The 19,136-nt window shown below is 36.6% G+C and overlaps 1 protein-coding gene across 1 annotated transcript in view; it reads right to left on the reverse strand.

The window, feature by feature from the left end:
* Positions 1-19,136, reverse strand: part of LOC136038050 (intermembrane lipid transfer protein VPS13D-like) — a 214,910-nt gene that overhangs the window by 131,141 nt on the left and 64,633 nt on the right. Inside the window, exons 11-13 of the mRNA XM_065721001.1 lie at positions 9,991-10,112; positions 8,838-9,037; positions 5,400-5,577 (exon numbers count right to left, since the gene is read on the reverse strand). Coding sequence (XP_065577073.1) covers positions 5,400-5,577; positions 8,838-9,037; positions 9,991-10,112 — 500 coding nt within the window. The remainder of the gene's footprint in view (positions 1-5,399; positions 5,578-8,837; positions 9,038-9,990; positions 10,113-19,136) is intronic.

Below are 19,136 nucleotides of genomic sequence, written 5' to 3' on the forward strand. Positions count from 1 at the left end.
ACACAGAGAAAAGTTTGAAGAACACAGAGAAAAGTTTGAAGAACCCAGGTTAGCTCGGAAAAAGGTGCTTCAAAACACTGAGGAAAATTTGTTAAAGTTTTCAAAAGGAATTGTCTGAAGGTGGACTTTAATACAAAAGGCGTACAAAAAAAAGAAGCTTGATGCCCAATTTCAATACCCAATTTCTACTGCCTGTCACCCTTGGACGCTGCTGCAGCACAATATGGCATCGGATGAAATTTTATTATAGTATTTTTAATTAGAACAGTCGAAAGGTATATATATATATATATATATATATATATATATATATATATATATATATATATATATATATATATATATATATATATATATATATATATATATATATATATATATATATATATATATATATATATATATATATATATATATATATATATATATATATATATATATATATATATATATATATATATATATATATATATATATATATATATATATATATATATATATATATATATATATATATATATATATATATATATATATATATATATATATATATATATATATATATATATATGCCCGCGGGGCAACCCCACCAATTTGGAACCCAGGAGAAGTATGTCAATAATTCTGATTAATTGCAAATAGTTTATTTAAGGGATATGATTCTTTTAACATACAGAGAGGAACACATTAATAGACAGGTGAGCATGTCATAGCTTGAAAAAATCAGAGTCATGCACAAATTTTTGATTTATACGATTAAAGGATCAAAAGTAAGGACCATGGAACCCTGTTATAACCAATACGGAGCCACCATGCCTCCTAAATGTCCCACATATATACACGCTTTATCTATTTTGACTTATGGTCACTAAGAAATTATTTAGAGAATAGTCCTATGTGACTAAACATAAACCACTTAACCTTTAGAACTAAACACCAAGAATATATTTAATTTATGGTATTTGCTTTTCATCAAAGTTTGTGGTTGACGCTTATTGAAGTCACTAATAACAAATATAATGCTAATACTGAAAAATGGCTGTCCCAAGAGAAAACACAGTATGTAGTCCCCATTTTTTCTACAGTGACTTCCACTTTTCACCAGTGTTTGCACCAGGCGTGTCCACAGAAGGGGAGGGAGGGCTCGAAACTTATCCCTAAATACCATCACCCCACCCCCACTAAAAAAATATAAAAATTCTAGAGTTGTCACTTGTTATTGAAATTACCAAATAAATTTATTTTTATTATCCCCGATAATAAATCTGAGCTTGTTGGTAATGAAGCTAATATTGCGATTTCAGAGCACGAAATCAAAACAAGATAAAATGACCTAGTTGTCTCAAAATTGGTCTTGGATTCTCAATCAAGTTGGTATATGAACTGTCCAGTCATCAAAACAAAGTAACTAGACCTACTTGTCTCAAAACTGGTCTTGGATTCTCAGCCACAGAATGTACCCAAGACGTTTCGCTTCCGACATCCTGTTGTCAACATAGTTTGTACTGAAGTATTTCTGAGTCAGTGGAGTGAAGATCAGAGGCTAACATTGAAATAGAGGGGTTCAATAGGATGAATGGTTTCCCATATATTCATCTATACTCATTTATATATAAATGCTCAGTCGTTGAACAGTGAATATCTATCTATTCTTTTAAAAAGGATTAATCTCAGTTTTGAACCAGTTGTTGGTAAAGGATTTTTATTTTGATTTAATTAGACACTGAATTCTTTCAGCAGTTACGAAATAGTGAGAATACTTTACGTCTTATAAACTATTACAACTGTTTATTCAGCATCTGTAACCAAGTGGAGTATGTGACGTCACTAGATAAATTGAATTGACTGGAGTTTTTGTCTGCTGCATTAATTGAACTTCTGGCATTCTTACAATAAGAAAATTTCATACAAATTCAAAGAGCGGTATGCTAGTTTGGCAATAATAAGGATTAGAGTGGCACATAATTGCATTCGTATTGGCAAGATCTGTGACAAGCAGAGCTTTGAATTTGTTAATTTTATTGCAAGGAATATTTACACGAGGCTAGCAAAAATAGACCCAATTTCATCAGAAACAGCGAGAAAAAATGGGCGACTGGCAGAGTCATCAACTAAGTTGGATGGAGCGATCGCTAAAGCTAACGAGAAAACATAAATATGCAACGAGAAGTGGACTTTCTGAGAACAGAACTGGAGAAGACGAACAGAACTTAAAATGAGTAATATGGAGGCTGATTCGAAAAGAACAAATCTGATTTTGTACAACTTTGATCCGTCAAGACGAGCGCAGACATTGCTTGAAGATGTAGTTGCCACTTTTAACCAGTTTATTCCGAACGCCTCAATACATATTAGCGACATAAAAGACGTTTTCCATACTAAATGTAATCGAAACCCTCGCCCCGGGTTGGTTAAATTTACAAGCGCTTTTTGTCATAATTTTGTTCTGAAATCAGGTCAACATTTTAGACATTTTAGACACGCAAAAATTTGGATTACGCCTGACTACACAGAACGAGAATTGCTTGCGAGAAAGAAAAATAAATTTGCCCTTGAGGCAGCGAAATCAGCGGGAAAATAGGCGAAGTTGTGTGGTATGAAATTGTCTGTAAAGAACAAGAGTTATACATACAATTTCGCAACTGATACGATAGAGGAGCGCACAGTACCTGGTGGTGAATATAGAAGGAGAGTTGCTAGTACACACCAAAAATCGGCTACTGGAGGTTCACACGTAACTTAGATGGAGAGATGGATAGATCCCGCCTCTGATAGATTGTTGGGAGACCGAGAGCGGATTCGCAGTTATCGAATTCAAGCGCCACATCTATGCAGTCATTCGGTAGCACATTTAGTGATCCTGTACAATTGTAAAATGTAATCAAAGAGCATAAAACACCCATTTCTATTGCTGCGCCACAAGTTGAAAAAGGCACTACAAAGCGAGGAAATTATGAAATTATTAGCCCGAATGATAGTGCGTGGAATACAACACACCCACCTTTTCTTAGAAGTAGGGCCACAATAAATGAAAGACAGGTCGCACCTCGTAAGTTATCTTTCCAAGATCAAAGGGATCGACCGCAAGAACTGGGAGACCAGGGCCATGGTGTTGTGCAGGAAAGAATAAATACAGTGCATTGGAATATTCGAGGATGGAGTGAAATTAAAATTAGTAGTCTATTGGCATCACAGTGCATGTTTGATATTGTACATTATTTGAAACTTGGTCGGAAAATGAAATTCAGTTTGAAAGTTTCGGTATTTTGGTGTCCATCGTCAAAAATCTTGGGATAGACGAACTTATGGTGGAGTAGCAATTTTTGTATCTGAGATTTTTTTTTTGTCTAAGCATAGTCCAACGGCTGAAGAGTGTTTCTTGTAATTTGATATGGTTAAGAGTCGAAGCCGATGGACGGTTTATTATTGTTTGTGCAGTTTATATCCCAAGAGAGTCGAGCTCGTACAACGAGGATATGTGATGTATATTAGAGGATGAAAAAAGTAAATTTTCTATTGAGTTTCCTTCTGATTCGTTTTATCTTATGGCGGACTTATTCTGATTCGTTTTGTCTTACGGTTATGTTGAGGTTCCCCCAGGTTTTGATGTCACCTCACGCCAGTACGGATGAAGCTGCTTGGGAGGTTTGGGATGATTTAGCAATCCATCTCCCTCCGAGCGCAAGTAAGGATCATAGGAGACAGAAGAAAAACTGTGGTCATAAAATTTTTGATTATTTTGGTAAGGAAAATTTTGAAATTTTGAATGGGAGAGTTGGAAAGGATGGAGGTGTGTGGATTTAAAAGGGGCGTTTCATGGAGTTGATAGAAGCTTAATGATAGAGCCGTTGCTAGCACTATGGCTACCAAGCACATTTGTTAAGATTATAGCATCTTTTTATAATATAATTAAGACTGTAGTACGGGTAGGCAAGGATTTCTCTAGGATTATTAGTAGTAGTCTTGGTGTTAAGCAGGGATGTACAATTTCCCCAATGCTATTTTCATTGTATATTAACGATTTTGATGAACATTTTTCGCCCCAATAATTAAGCTTTCAAGTGCAAGTGTTATGGCATTATTTTTTGCGGACGAAATAGCATTAGTAGTGGAAAGTAAAGAACATTTGCAACAACTGCTAGATCTAGTAGTTTCTTGTTTTAGGAATAAGAAACTAGTATTAAACGTAAAGAAGTCGGTGGTGATGGTTTTTAGGAAAAATGGAGAACAAATATATTCGCAGTGTCAGTTTACGTATGAAGGTAGGACACTAGACCATGCAGATGAATTTCAGTGCTTAGGTTGTAGGGCATCGCCAGATGGGAAATAGAAGAAACATCTTAAGATGGTAGAAAGTAAGGAAAATAGACTACAAAGAATGTTAAGTAAAAGTAGTATTAAGGAAATTAGGGATATAGGACTGCGAAAGCATATTTTTAATGCTAGGGTCAGATCAGCTTTGCATTACGGCGCGGAGTTTTGGGGGTTTAATAAGGGGTTAAATTTAGAAAGAATACAGTTAAGGTTTTTTAACCGTATGTTAGGTCTTGATAATAAGTTTGATGGGTTAGTGCTGAGAGGGGATATAGGAGTAAAGAGTATGAGACAGAGTAGGTTAATTAGTATGGTTTAATATTGGGAAAGAGTGTCATCGATAGAAGATAATAAGCTAGTTAAAGAAGCATTCTTAATGATGCTTCAAGATGGAAGGATTCGTAGCCAAATCAGGTGAAGAATATATCAGACAGTTCAGGGCTAGGTAATTGCTGGAATGAGGAAAAAGGGAGAGGAGGGATGGTAGGGACTTTATCTATATTAGCTGCTACTAGGCTAGAGACTCGGGAAGTTCAGGTTTGGCAAGCTGAGAAGGCAACCTCGCCGTCCCTTGGGATATATGCGGAGGTCAAGAAGAACTGGGGCAAAGATATTTACCTAAATATGAGATTGGCTCCGGAAGATTTGAAATGGGTAATATACATATAAGGGGGAATTTTATGCCTCTTGTAGAACGTAGGAAATATTTAGGAAGAAATAGATTGAGGGACGGCCCTTACAGTTGCCCTATGTATGGAGAGATAGATGAGTCTGCATCATTTTTAGAAGAATGTAGGGATTTGAGGGAGTTACGCTTGGAAATATTTGGTAGAGAGGTAAGGGGAGGAAACTGGATTTTGGAAATTTTGAGAAGTAGGTGTTACTTAAATAATTAGTTTTAGAGTCTTTTCAGTCTATGTTTTGTGGCTGTATTTTGGCTTGTTTTGTGTATTTCACTATTGCCCAATTGGGCTTTCGTGTGAATAAATCTATCTATCTAGCTATCTATCAATATCATAAACAGTGTTTGATTACCGCCAATGTCGGTATTTTCATAGCTACCAAGAAATCTACGTATAACTTACCAAATTATATTTACTCAGAAAATCAGGACAATCTGGATCAACAAGTTTCAATCCAATAGAAATAATATCTTTGCTCCTTCTCGAACTCGGAAATGGGGAAGAGGGAGGCGTGGATGGAACTTCCTTGGTCTTTGTTCCTGTGTTTTTGGGGGTTGATCTATTCTGTTGAATACCATAGCTGAAAAATAAATTTAAAAACGTTTAGAAAACTGTGTCAATATACATAAAAAAAAACAAAGAGTTAAGGACAACAGTGGGTTTAAGACACAATCATGTTGCCCCATCACTGTTGCCAGATCCACTTCCGGGTGATGGCTTTATATCCAGCTCTGATTTATCAAGGGGAAGTGGTCAAGGGATTTTCCAGGGGATCAATGTTTAGGGGTATATTTTTTTCAGTAGGGGTTTAGCAAATATATCTTAGGGGAAGTATAACAGTTCAAAATAGGGATGAAACCTTTTAATAGACAGTGAACAGATATAAAAATATTAACTGGATATTTCGAATACATATGCAGTGTTCATCATCAGCAGTAAAACTAAAAGACATCAATAAAAACAAACAAAATTTATACCCAATAAACTAATTACATATAGTTTCTTGCTCTTATTTTTTTCAATGCAACAGCGGAAGTAAATCTCCTTGACTTTTTCGGTTCCGGTTCATTAGAATTATCTGACATATTACGTGGACATAGGTCATAGCTCTTAGGTGAAGTAATATTTACTTTATTTGACCTCAGTAAATTATCATAAATTGAGTTAAATCCAAATTCACCTGTATCTCCATTTATGGAATTATTCTTGAATAAATTTTTTTTTAATTTCGATTGTTCCCCTGAAAATTTATTTTAAACCTTAGTCCCTAGAAACTAAAGAAACATTTTCAAACAAAATAAAATGATTTTGATAATTACAAATATGTTCCGATAGAGCCGATGCGAGATCTTCAGGTTTAGAATTTTGCTTAAAAGACGATGAAATAGAATTATGATGTTGTTAAACCCCACTTTGCTGCTCTACGGAAGTTCGATCCTTTCCAGAATTTAAAAAACTAGCCAAAGTATTACTACCTCTTAAAGCTAACTTTACACCATTATTTTGTTAAAGTTTTTCACTCAGCCTGGAACATATGGTAAAGAACAAAAAATATATTTCTTTTCTGTTCTTTCGAGAATATCGTTAGAAAACTAACGACTTCTAACGATATTCCGGAAACAACAGAAAAGAAAGATATTTTTTGTTCGTTACCATATGTTCCAGGGCTGAGTGAAAAACATAAAGAATTTTACGAATTAAAGCAAAATTACGAGACATAGATTTTACAAAAGTAAAAAATAACTTTTTGCTACCAATTACGAGTTGTTTGGACAAGGAGGATTTCATTAGATCATACAAAATTATTCTTTCATCTGGGTCTATAAGTTAAGCCCAAAGTATTATATTAGCCATAATAAATAGAAAAAAAATACGAGACGGGAATATTATACAATAAATTTTACACATATTTCAAATAAATATATTAACCCCAAAAAAGTAATCTAAATTGTCTTTTGGTCTGTCAAAAGGAAGTAAACCTCCAAAGAGATGGATCAGCTTTCAGTCAAAAGTAAACCAGTAAATTTAGCACACCGGGGCCCTACAATCAAATTTTCCAGGGTCTATATCAAAAAATTTAAAATATTCTATTTCTTCTACTGCTTGACCATTTTTCCTTTTTTTTCTAGGTAAAACTGTGTCAAACCTATGGTTATAGAAGCAGACAGACAGCTCATTTTACCATAGATTTTTAGATATAATAAAAAATAACGAAAGATATGAACCCACAATAGCACCATTATTCCTTGTTTGTGCAAAAAGATGGCGCTCATCTTGCCCCAAAATAGCGACATTGGGATCTAGCAAAAATTTCGAGATAGCCATTATATTTGAAATTGTAAGGCACTTGTATTCTAGTTCATAACTTCAGCGACAAGCTACCACAGAGTGTCACCTTTTGTCCTTAAGAATAGAGCTATTATCAATAAAAGTGAAATATTTGCATACGCTTTAAGTGAAAACCTTAATTTTAAATGAAAGAGGCTGGTATAAAAAACTGTCCAGTCATACCTTCAGAAAAAAAAGAGAAAAAGTACAAAGTAGTTAATCCTTCTTTTATCCCCCTCTCCCATAAAAAGTTCAAGCACTGTATACTCGAGTAATCGTTGAGTTTCTATTTTTGAAAGGTTCAAATGTGAACAATATATCCCATTTGTATCTCTTAATTTCTCTCAGTAGAAGATCAATTTTTCCAGGTTTTGCCAAAGTCCAAGTATTGAGTGTGCCAATATTAAAAACATTTTTCAACGATATTTAGAGTGCCGTCCCATTAGAGGGTCTTCTTAGGCATATGAAGGTCATCTATTTCACGTGCGCAGTAGCAAGTTCCTCGGACGCGGTAATAGGTTTGACAGCATAGCAAGGGTCGTCGGTTACACCGGACTCAGTAGTACTTTGATCTTTCGAGTTTCTGGTCATATTCATATTTCAAAAGGAGTAGGTTTCATTGCTGATTCGTTCATGGTGGTGGGACACTCCTCTCCATCAACTTGCTTATACTATATTCCATGTCTGGATTTTCCAGCCTTTTGCAGTTACCCTCCTACAGAAGATCCTTCCACGATGGTATTCTGCTTCAACATGTAATTTAGCCCATTCCTGGGAGAAGTTTTTTAACTCACGGGACTTATGATGTAACATTATTATGTAATTTACGGGACATCTATGTCATATTTATATGCATACGAACAGTTCACCATCAAAGTTATCGAAGTTGGAAAAAGGAATTGTCTAGTTATATGTTTTTAAGTTAGTGAACCAACTGAATCCCTTACATCGAATTATCATTTTGTAAGACCAATTTGTACAGAACACGATTTTATACAGAACAATATCGCGATTAATTCACACAGGACAATACGATAGTCTTCTAGTTTAAGCGAAGAGTCAACTTCAAAAATAAACCCCAGTTGTATGGTTGACATAAAACATTAATAAGCAATTACTAAAAAAAATTCGACTATATAAGGATAGCAGTACACATGGAAACCAAAATTGAACTTATTCCACTTAACATAAATCCTTCTTTAGACTCGGATACAGGAGTCTATTTTTGGAATATACCGAGTCTTGAGGGTCAAAAAAGGGAAATTAAATGGAAAATGTAAAAAATTGCAGGAAGAATGGTGAAAATCTTAGATTTCGGATGGTCCGGAACAAACATCCTCATGCTGACTCCGTAAGCACATGTCTTAGCGTCAACATATAGAACATGTCAAAATATGATAAATGCTTCAAACAATCAGCTGTCCAATACAGTCTCCAAAACCCAAAAGGCCTCAGCAACTGTAGACCTATTAAAGAAACTATGTCAACACAACGATTACAGGTAATACTTACCATTTATTACTCAGCTTATCAGGAAGAGAGGAACTATGGCACAGATAGTGGCCACGGGGAAAAAATTCTGGGCAAGATGTTGAAACATTTGGTGGAAAGTCACATAAGGGTGCTTCATCAATAACAGACTTGAAAAGGAATCTATGTTTTTCATCCTCTTGGATGGTCAAGTCTTCCAAAGTTATAGTGTTGACTGAAAACTGAAAATAAATATAGAAACGAAATGAAATTAATCGGAACATCAATCTAAAGAGTTAGCTTTCGACTGCAAATGCCAAGTTATGCCTCAACGGATTTTAGCGGGCGGGTAATAATTCTGTACAAAACCAATTTAGACAGACTTTTTAAAAATCCTTATCAGATCCTGATAATTCTGATTTAAAAATTAGTTCTAATTCAAGTTCTAAACTACGCTCTTTTCTTTCTTTATCTCTTTATGTTTTATTTTACTATATTATTTTGTCTATGCTTTCATTTTGGCTCCTTAGTCGTCAGATTCAGTGCTTTGACCTTCAGCTCTTTTCAGTCATTGGCAGCCCACTGTCCACGCTCTCTACGGCCTTTCCTTTTTAGTTCTTCTCAGTCATAGGCAGCCCGAAACTGCCAATGCTATCTATGACCTTTCCTTTTTTAATCCTAGCGAAAAAGGAGGGCAATTCTCTTTGACATTTCTTTCCAACATAAAGTTAGGTGGCATGAAGGGACTCGTTAGGCTTTGTGGAAATTCCAATTATGCAAGGAGTTACAATCTTTTCTTCTTCTTTTTTTGGAGGGGGGGTCCTAAGGTCCGAAACCTCTTCTTCTCCAGCCCCTTTGGGTGAAAGGTGGACTATTACAGCTTGTTGAAATTAGGATTTCACACGGATTTTTGATTGGTATAATTTGAAGATCCACTTAACTCATACCGACGACACGATGACAGCGTAATTTTTACAAAACACAATTTCGTGTTAGTTGTTACATATTTCATCTTGTTAAATGTTAATGTTGGGTGAAACCTTAAATTATCGATCGTTACATGATTCTGACTTAGAAACTTTGTTTTTTTACATGATTCTGACTTAGATTGCCCTTGGTGTAAAATTATATCATATTCACGCAATTTTACCAAAATGGGGGGACTTTAAATCTACCGTCCATTGTAATGGCTTACCTGTGCCTCCGTAGTGTACGCCGATTTATCATATTCTATCAATATGTCTTCGCAAGCCAATTTGATTATAGGTTTCTTATCAGCTACTATATCAGCTGTAAAATCAGTGAGTCTAAATTCACCTACAATAAAAACATCACATAAGAAATTATAATGAAATAGATAAATACTAAATAAACTAACAAAACATTACATGAAACAAATCACTTAAAAAGCAAAACTAAATTGAATTACATAAGAAAGCAAATATTTCAACTGAATAAATCAAAACAACAGAAGATAATAAAACTAAAACAAAATTACATTAGCCTACATAAGAAAGAGAATGGAGTTTCGTATAACTGATCCCGCGGAATTACATAGAGATTGCTACCATTGTAAAAAAATTTGATTTAGTCTTAGGTTGTATATGGCGTAGTTCCGAGAGCCAATCACATTATTCCCTAGTCTCTGCCAGTCCTGGAGAGGCGAATAACCACGCCATTTTAAGACCTGATTGCTTCTCCTCAGTGAAATTAAGCCTGTAACACGAGGGAAATTTTGATTACACGTGTTTAGTTGTTCAGTGTGAAATTTTGAGCCAGTTAAAAGAAGAAAAGGGGGTTTTCAGTCACTTGACCTGTTACAAGTGGTCCCTATCTTTTTTGTAGTTAAATATTCACGTCTAATCAAACTACCAAGCTCTTTAGTAACTAAATTTGACATTTCACATATAGCATGACGAGAGGAAGTAAACAATTACGTAAAATTTGCAGTTGGTAAGTTATGAATCTTATCTCCAACACTGACCTCTAAATACAAACTTTAACTCCAACACTGACTGGCGATCCTGAAGTCATAGGAAGACCAATTTGAAATCTGATCTTTTTAGTTGATAAAATTTTTATTCTGCCATTGACCAATAAACCCGTAAGGTTTATGGGCTTGGTTTTTATTTATGACAAATAGCTATTTCGTCACTACTACGTAAAAGTCAGTTATTTTCACATGAAAAACGTATAAGTGACGCATATCCATAGCATTAAGACATGAAAGTTAGAAAAGGTACTGAAGTCTGATTTTGTGTATTTACATCTAGACCCCGGCGCCGCACCAGTGCATGAATCGAACGCCGCCGACAAGACGCCCGGTCAACCACCACTGGAGTGGCGTAACACCACCGGCGCGCTCCTGCCAGACGAGGCGGCAGCGTTCTGCTGACTTTAAACTAATTTGCGCCAATTCTTTGATGCGTCAACCGCAATGTTAGAGTTTTTTGTTGATGTAGTTAAAGATTTTGATTTTCCTGATTAGAATGATTTGCCTCTCACTCAATCGGACTATCTGTCTTGGCTTTTTCTGCAATTATCCACGGCTTGATGCCCACAACGATTCAATTTTAATTCAAAATCAACGGAATCGCAGTCTGTCAATCGCAGTCTGAACCTTTTCAGTTTCATTTTTACCTCAGTGCTGTCTTCTCATCAAAGCTCATTACAGCCTGTTTCTTTGTTTTGCTTGCTTTTGTTGCTTCATTTTTTTTCTTTTCCACCTCTTCTTAGCCTCCTTTGTAGCAAAGGCAGCTTCAATCTTTGCCTTCGCTGATGTATGACTGAGCACTTTTTTCTCTCTCCTTTCTTCCTTGAAGCACTTAGTTTTCTTGGTAGTACTAGGATGTGCGTGTGCTTGTACAGATTTGACTATCCTATTTCATACGTAGCTGCAAAATCACAGGACTTACAGAAAGCATTGGGTGGTAGTACAGGTAGGGATGGGCAGGAGTTAGAACCTCTGATGAACTTTACAATTTGACAGTTTAACAGTTCAAATGGTGACAGTTCTTCCAAGATTGTTTAACATCGACATATCCATGGATTGGTTGTACTGACAGTTGGGTGGGTCAGAGACAGAAATATCTAACAGTTATATGCGATGAATACAAAGGGATGGTATTGCCAGCAGTATGACTCCGTACTCCTTGGCATAGTTTATCACATTTGGATGAAGATGAGTATCATGCTTTCTGGTATGAGTAGCTTCTTAGCATCATAAGAAGCATGCAAAGGCTTCACAATATATTTGATTTATACTATAAAGATAGGACCTTTGTTCCACCTATGAAGATAAGACTTGGTATTCTTAGCACTGTGTTACAAAGATAGCCACTTATTTTCATAAAAATCAATAGCTTCAGGCTTCCAAATGTATTTGAAAAACATTAATTACATAGTGGATCAGTGTTATAAAAGTTGGTATGCCTATTCACAAAAAAAAAAAAAACAATTAGCAGGCATTTCAACCTTGGAAGGCTTAGGCTGCAGCCAGGCATGGAAGTAAGATTTATATGGGTGGGTAAGGGCAGCATTAGAAAAATGCAAAATGGTATCAACATTATCAATGGTATCATTATCAGTATCAATGGTATCAAGAATGCCTAAACTTCACTTCTACGATAATAGTCAGAGCGCCAGTTTCTGTATCTCACTTATTTCGATTAGTACCCATCCCGGAAGGTACAAAATGTTAAGGGTGAATCCCATGGTAGTAAACTATGCTGAAAACGAATATCGTGTGGCGCATGTTCGCCGTTGGTACGGTTCTGAGATATAGGCCAAAAACACCAAATTTGGCGTATAATGGGGCTCGACGATCCTAATTTCTTTTACAGATAAGATTAGTCAAATCCAGCATACTCTTACACCAATCGAAAGATGAAACGTGGAGCTACATGAATATGGTTTTTGTATGTAAAAAAAAGTATACTTTTTACTGCAGTTCTTTAAAACAAAATCAGATTTTTGTCAACAAATTTCTAACAGAAAAGCTATAAACTCAAATTTTTTCAAGATAAAGGTAATTTTTGTATCAAGAAAGAAGGCTCGATTAATTACACAATGAGCTAAGAAAAAAGTTTAAATTATTGTGTCTGAGAGGTCTGAAACTTGTTTAGCGAGTGTACCCGACAATAGGAATTTTGTTTAGTAGTCTGCTACCTAGCGGGAAGTTTTTATGTTTTTTTCATCACGTAACAGGAGGTAAAATTAATCATTGCTGGATAGATAGAAAGTCATTGATCCTGAAGTGATGTTGTAATACTGTCAATGTAAAGGTAAACACCAGTTAATCAGTGTTATTTAGGCAAATAAACAGTTATTTATGATCGGTTTGCTAGAACTATGGCTCACAACATCAACTAGGGCAGCTTTTTCCAAACTGGGAGGCGCACTTCCCCAGGGAGGCGTGGACTAGTCTTATGGGAGGCGCGAGTATTAGCCAGGATTTACACAAAACCAATGAAATTAAAACTACAGAGTCACGCAAAATATCTTAACCCTTCCGGGACTGCAGCATTTACTGGCCCAGTATCAACAAAAAAAAGGTAGAATTAACAATCTGCAGTTTAGGTAATTTGTACCTAACTAATAGTTTAATGGGTAAAATAGAAATTTGCAATAGGTAGCTTGTAATAGGTAGTAAAACAGGTAATTCCATATCTCAAGGTAGAATTAGCAAGATGTTATAGATTCTGGCAGATGCTCCATTCAGGGTTGAACAAATAGACGATAGACGATTAGATAATTTAGACGATAGACGATACAAACTTTGCGAGTAATTAGTTTCTCAGATACGCACTCCAAAATTCGCCGTACAAGTAGAAGGAACTGATGTAGCCGCATATTTAACTGGACCGCATATTTAATAGGATATTTCCTGCTCAACTATGCCTAAGGCAGTTGGTAAAATAACGGACAGCTCTTGACTCAAAAAGATTATAGTGCAGGCAAAGCTGCTGCTTCCTGGTACTTGCGAAAAGGTATTTCAATGGGAAGACTTACTCCAAAGCACAAGAAGACTTATCCCGTCCGGACCAGCTGGGTAGTCCCATTGAGTTATTCAGGACTTCATTGGCAAACGGTACTGACGCGCAAACTGCGCTTCACGAGGCCAACAATAAGTTGATCACTTTGGCTCCCATAATAAATGCCTTCGACATCCTGCGAAATGCGTCGCCCACGTTTGCTTTCTGGCGGCAGTTCTCGGAAATACTTGAAATAGCGATGCAATTCATTCATGCTGAACGAGACTGTGACTGGGAGTCTAATTTGACGGCAACTGCTCGGACGTTGCCATACTTGGCGGCGGCTGACCATCCTCAGTATACAAGATGTCTCATACAGTACCTATCAGACATGCAAAGATTACCACAAACCTTTCCTGATGTACGCAGGAAGTTCATGAAATGATACTATGCAGTTAGGAGAACGCACACTAGATTCACGGCCACCTTGTCCGATCAGATACTGGAATGTACAGTAAACAAGGATGTACAGACGAAGGCCGGAATAATAAGAGAACAAATAGATGAGAGACAGACTCAAGCTTGTATTCTTGCGTTACTGATTTTCGCTGCCACCAGCAATGGTTTCCTGCAAGTAGTAAAAGTATCCACAGAGACATTGAAACATCACGAAAAAAATCAGTCGACAACGACGCGATTACAACTTTCGCGAGATAGAGTTTGAGACATTTTCACTACATGTGGCAATCCGTTCAGCAGAGTGGACTTCGCCCTAGTGAATATTGTGACGTCAGAGGTTGTGGACGATGAGAAGATCGTTTCTGATATTGCTTGCGTAGCCAAAAAAGGAAAAAGGTGGTTGAGAACTTTCTGTGCAACAGGAAAGAAGATGTGAAAAAGGTTGCAATCCGGACTTTCCCTTCAGAGAGAAAAACTCAGAAAGTGAAGGGCGTATCTAGAACCGATCTTCTGAGCTCTGAAGTAACAGTCTTGAAGCTGCGCAGTTGAGCTACAGCGAAGAAAAGGAGAAAGCAGTTGCAAAGATCCTCACAAAAGAGATTCTTCCTTTTCCTCCATCCATTTTTGAACATCTTCCGCAACAATCAACCAAGACATCCTCTGGCGAGGACGTGGAACAAAGCTGTGTTGTTGAACTGGCTAAGAAAAAAGGAGAACTTGCAGCTTGGCCAGCGACTTTGAAATCCAAAGAAACAACATCAGATAAAGTACACATCGTTGACCTAATGTCCAAGATAAGGTCATATCGGCCTGCCAGGTTTGAAACAGTAGAATCCTTCGCGGAAAGATTGCTTCTATCGTTGCTGAATGATCTTCCAGTGGGTATTCCTGAAGTCCACATTGTCCCAGATCGGTACGAGGGCTGTTTGGGAAGCTCTGGACACTGGAGAGTTGGTTAAACAGTTCGTGGTAACGAACTGTAGTAAGAAGCGACCTGGCTAAATAGTAAACCAAACTCTAAAATACGAAATTTTGATACTAAAAGATACATCAAAAGAATCGGATTTTTATGCTGATTTTAAATATATAAGTGTCATAGTCTTTGTCATCAAAAGTTACGAGTCTGAGAAAATTTGCCTTATTTTGGAAAATGGGGGGAAACACCCCCTAAAAGTAATGGAATCTTAACGAAAATCACAAAAAAAATTCCCAAAGTCAAAGGATCAAAGTTTCGAGATATCAATTTTGTTCAGCATAGTCGAAAACCATAATAACTATGTCTTTGGGATGACTTACTCCCCCACAGTCCTCGGGGGAGGGGCTGCAAGTTACAAACTTTGACCAGTGTTTACATATAGTAATGGTTATTGGAATGAAAACAGACGTTTTTCAGGGGGATTATTTTGTTGTTTTTTTGGGGGGGAGGGTTGAAGGGAGGGGGCTGTGTGGGAGGATCTCTTCTTGGAGGAATATGTCATGGGGGAAGAGAAATTCAATGAAGGGGGCGCAGGATTTTCTAGGATTACTATAAAAAAAATGAAAAAATAAATATGAGAAAGTTTTTTCAACTGAGAGTAAGGAGCAGAATTAAAACTTAAAACGAACACAGATTATTACGCATATGAGGGGTTCATCTCCTCCTAAGTACCTCGTTCTTTACGCTAAAGTATTTGTAGTAATTTCAACTATTTATTTTACTGCCTTTCTGATTCAAGGGTGATTCTTAAAGAGTTGGAACAAAATTTGAGCTTTAGTGTAAAGAGTGAGGTATTAACGAGGGGACAAACCCCCTCATATACATAATAAAATATAAGAATATAAAAGTTCGTTACGTAAGTTAATTCTTATGCTACGTATATTTTTTACTGATAAAAACGCTCGTTAACACAGATAAGAGCTCATATGGCACTTGTAACGAGGTCGGAAGAGCCAAGAACTCATATGGTATGAGCTCTTGCAAAATTCTAAGAATCAATAGATTGCTTTAAAAGGAAAATCAGAGGCTTAATACCGGTCGGGATTTAAAATAAGAGCTCTGAGTCACGAGGTCCTTCTAAATATCAAAATTCATGAAGATCCGATCACCCATTCGTAAGATACCTCGATTTTCACGTTTTCCAAGAATTCCGGTTTCCCCCTCCAAATCCCATCAATGTCACCGGATCTAAAGCACGAGATCCTTTTAGATATCAAATTCTATTAAGATCTGATTACCCGTTCGTAAGTTACAGATACCTCATTTTTCTAATTTTTCCGAATTACTCCCCCCCCCCCCAACCCAACTCCACTAAAGAGAGTGGATCCGGTCCGGTTATGTCAGTCACCTATCTTGGACTTGTGCTTATTCTTTCCACCAAGTTTCATCCTTACCTCCGCTTTAAGCGTTTTCCAAGATTTCCTGTCCCCCCCCCCTAATGACACTGGATCCGGTCGGGATTTAAAATAAGAGATCTGAGTTTCGAGGTCCTTCTAAATATGAGATTTCATTAAGATACGATTACTCTTTCGTAAGTTAAAAATACCTCATTTTTCTATTTTTTTGAATTAACCCTCCCCCCAACTCCCCCAAAGAGAGCAGATCCGTTCCGGTTATATCAGTCCCGTATCTAGGACTTGTGCTTATTTTTCCTACCAAGTTTCATCCCTATCCCTTCACTCTAAGCGTTTTCCAAGATTTTAGGTTCCCCCCCCCCATCTTCTCCTTCAAAGGATCCGGTCGGGATTTAAAATAAGAGCTCTGAGACATGATATTTTTCATAGCATCTATTTTCTGTAAGATCCGATCATTCCTTCGTAAAGTAAAAATACCTCATTTTTCTAATTTTTCAGAATTAACCCTCGCCCCAACTCCCCCAAAGAGAGCGAATCTATTCCGGTTATGTCAATCACGTATCTAGGACTTATAATTATTTTTTCCATCAAGTTTCATTCCGATCCCTCCACTCTAAGCGTTTTCCAAGATTTTAGGTTCCCCCCACCAACTCCCCCCAATGTCACCGGATCCGGTCGGGATTTAAAATAAGAGCTCAGAGACACAATATCCTTCCAAACATCAAATTTCATTAAGATCCGATCACTCCTTCGTAAGTTAAAAATACCTCATTTTTTTCTAATTTTTCAGAATTAACCCTCCCTCACCCCAACTCCCCCAAAGAGATCGGATCCGTTCCGGTTATGTCAATCACGTATCTAGGACTTGTGCTTATTTTTCCCACAAAGTTTCATACAGATCCCTCCACTCTAAGCGTTTTCCAAGATTTTAGGTTCCCCCCTCCAACTCCCCCCAATGTCACCGGATCTAGTCGGGATTTAAAATTAGAGCTCTGAGACAAAATATCCTTCCAAACATCAAATTTCAATAAGATCCCATCACCCGTTCGTAAGTTAAAAATACTTCATTTTGTCTATTTTTTCCAAATTAATCGGCCCCCACACCCCCCCCCCCCAGATGGTAAAATCAGGAAAACAACTATTTCTAATTTAATCTGGTCCGGTCCCTGATACGCCTGCCAAATTTCAACGTCCCAGCTTACCTGGAAGTGCCTAAAGTGGCAAAATCGGGACAGACAGACCGACGACAGATCGACAGAATTTGCGATCGCTATATGTCACTTGGTTAATACCAAGTGCCATGAAAATTAAAAGTTCTAGTTGCCTTTTCAAGTAACCAAAAAATTGGAGGGCAACTAGGCCTCCTCCCCCGCCCCTTGTTTCTCAAAGTCGCCTGATAAAACTAAGAGAAAGCCATTTAGCCAAAAAAGAATTAATATGCAGATTTCATTTTAATAATTTGTGTACGGAGAGCCAAAATCAAACATGCATTAATTCAAAAATGAAGAAATTAAATTCAGAAATTAAATAAAAAAAAACTAGTTTTTTTTAACTGAAAGTAAGGAGCGACATTCAAACTTAAAACGAACAAAAATTTCTCCGTGTATGAAAGGAGCTGTTCCCTTCTCAACGCCCCACTCTTTACGCTAAAATTTTTAATGTTTATAAAAGTAGAATTGAGAGAAAGAGTCAAACTTTAGCGTAAAATATCTCAAATATCTTTGAGATATTTGTCAAATTTTACAGCCCTTATTTCGAAATTGCAGTAAATAGAGAAAAAATACTTTCTTAGTTTCAATTTAAAAATCATGTTCTTGTAGATCTAGATCTCTTCTTTCGATTAGAGTAAAATTACGCCGGATTCCTCAACCCAATAACTTGCAACAAATCCTGAATTGTCACACTTAGTTACAGGCTCAATTTGCCGTTTCTGGTCTGTATCTCACAAACTCCTCAACGGTGAACATGCACCCAACGATACTCGTTTTCCGCATGGTCGACTACCCTAGGATCCGTCCTCAGCATTTTTGTACGTTCTGGCATGGGTGGGTGCACGATATAGAATCTGGCGCCCTGACTATAACGCAATTATCATGATTTTACAATTATTCGATTATCTATCTTTTTTTACAATTAAGCTGCTTAATATTTTGCTACGACTTTTGTTCTTTCTAAGGAAAATGAATGAACAAGGAAATCACAACAAGAAAATCCCATGGAAATCAAATTTAAAGAAACCACAGTCCAAAATGGAAATAACAATAAAAATGTTTGGTATTAAATGCCAAGTCATTTTTAAGAAGTCACCTGACTTTCTATTTGAAAACGCGACAATACATGTTGTTTATATTCGGCAGCTTTTTTAATACCATTTAATTTTAAATTGTAGTCTTAGAATGACAAAAATGAAGTCGCTGCTGACTTAATACTAGGCTGTTTGTTTATAAGCCAAGGTGATCAAATGTATACGGAAATCTAAGCTTAATTGTTTTCTTAAACTTTAACCTTGTTCGCTTATCAATAAAATTTCCAAAAATATGAATTGATGTACTGTTTTTGTTTATTTATGGAGTGAGTT

This window comes from Artemia franciscana, chromosome 17 (genome assembly GCF_032884065.1).
Source record: "Artemia franciscana chromosome 17, ASM3288406v1, whole genome shotgun sequence".
Taxonomy (NCBI): Eukaryota; Metazoa; Arthropoda; class Branchiopoda; order Anostraca; family Artemiidae; genus Artemia; species Artemia franciscana.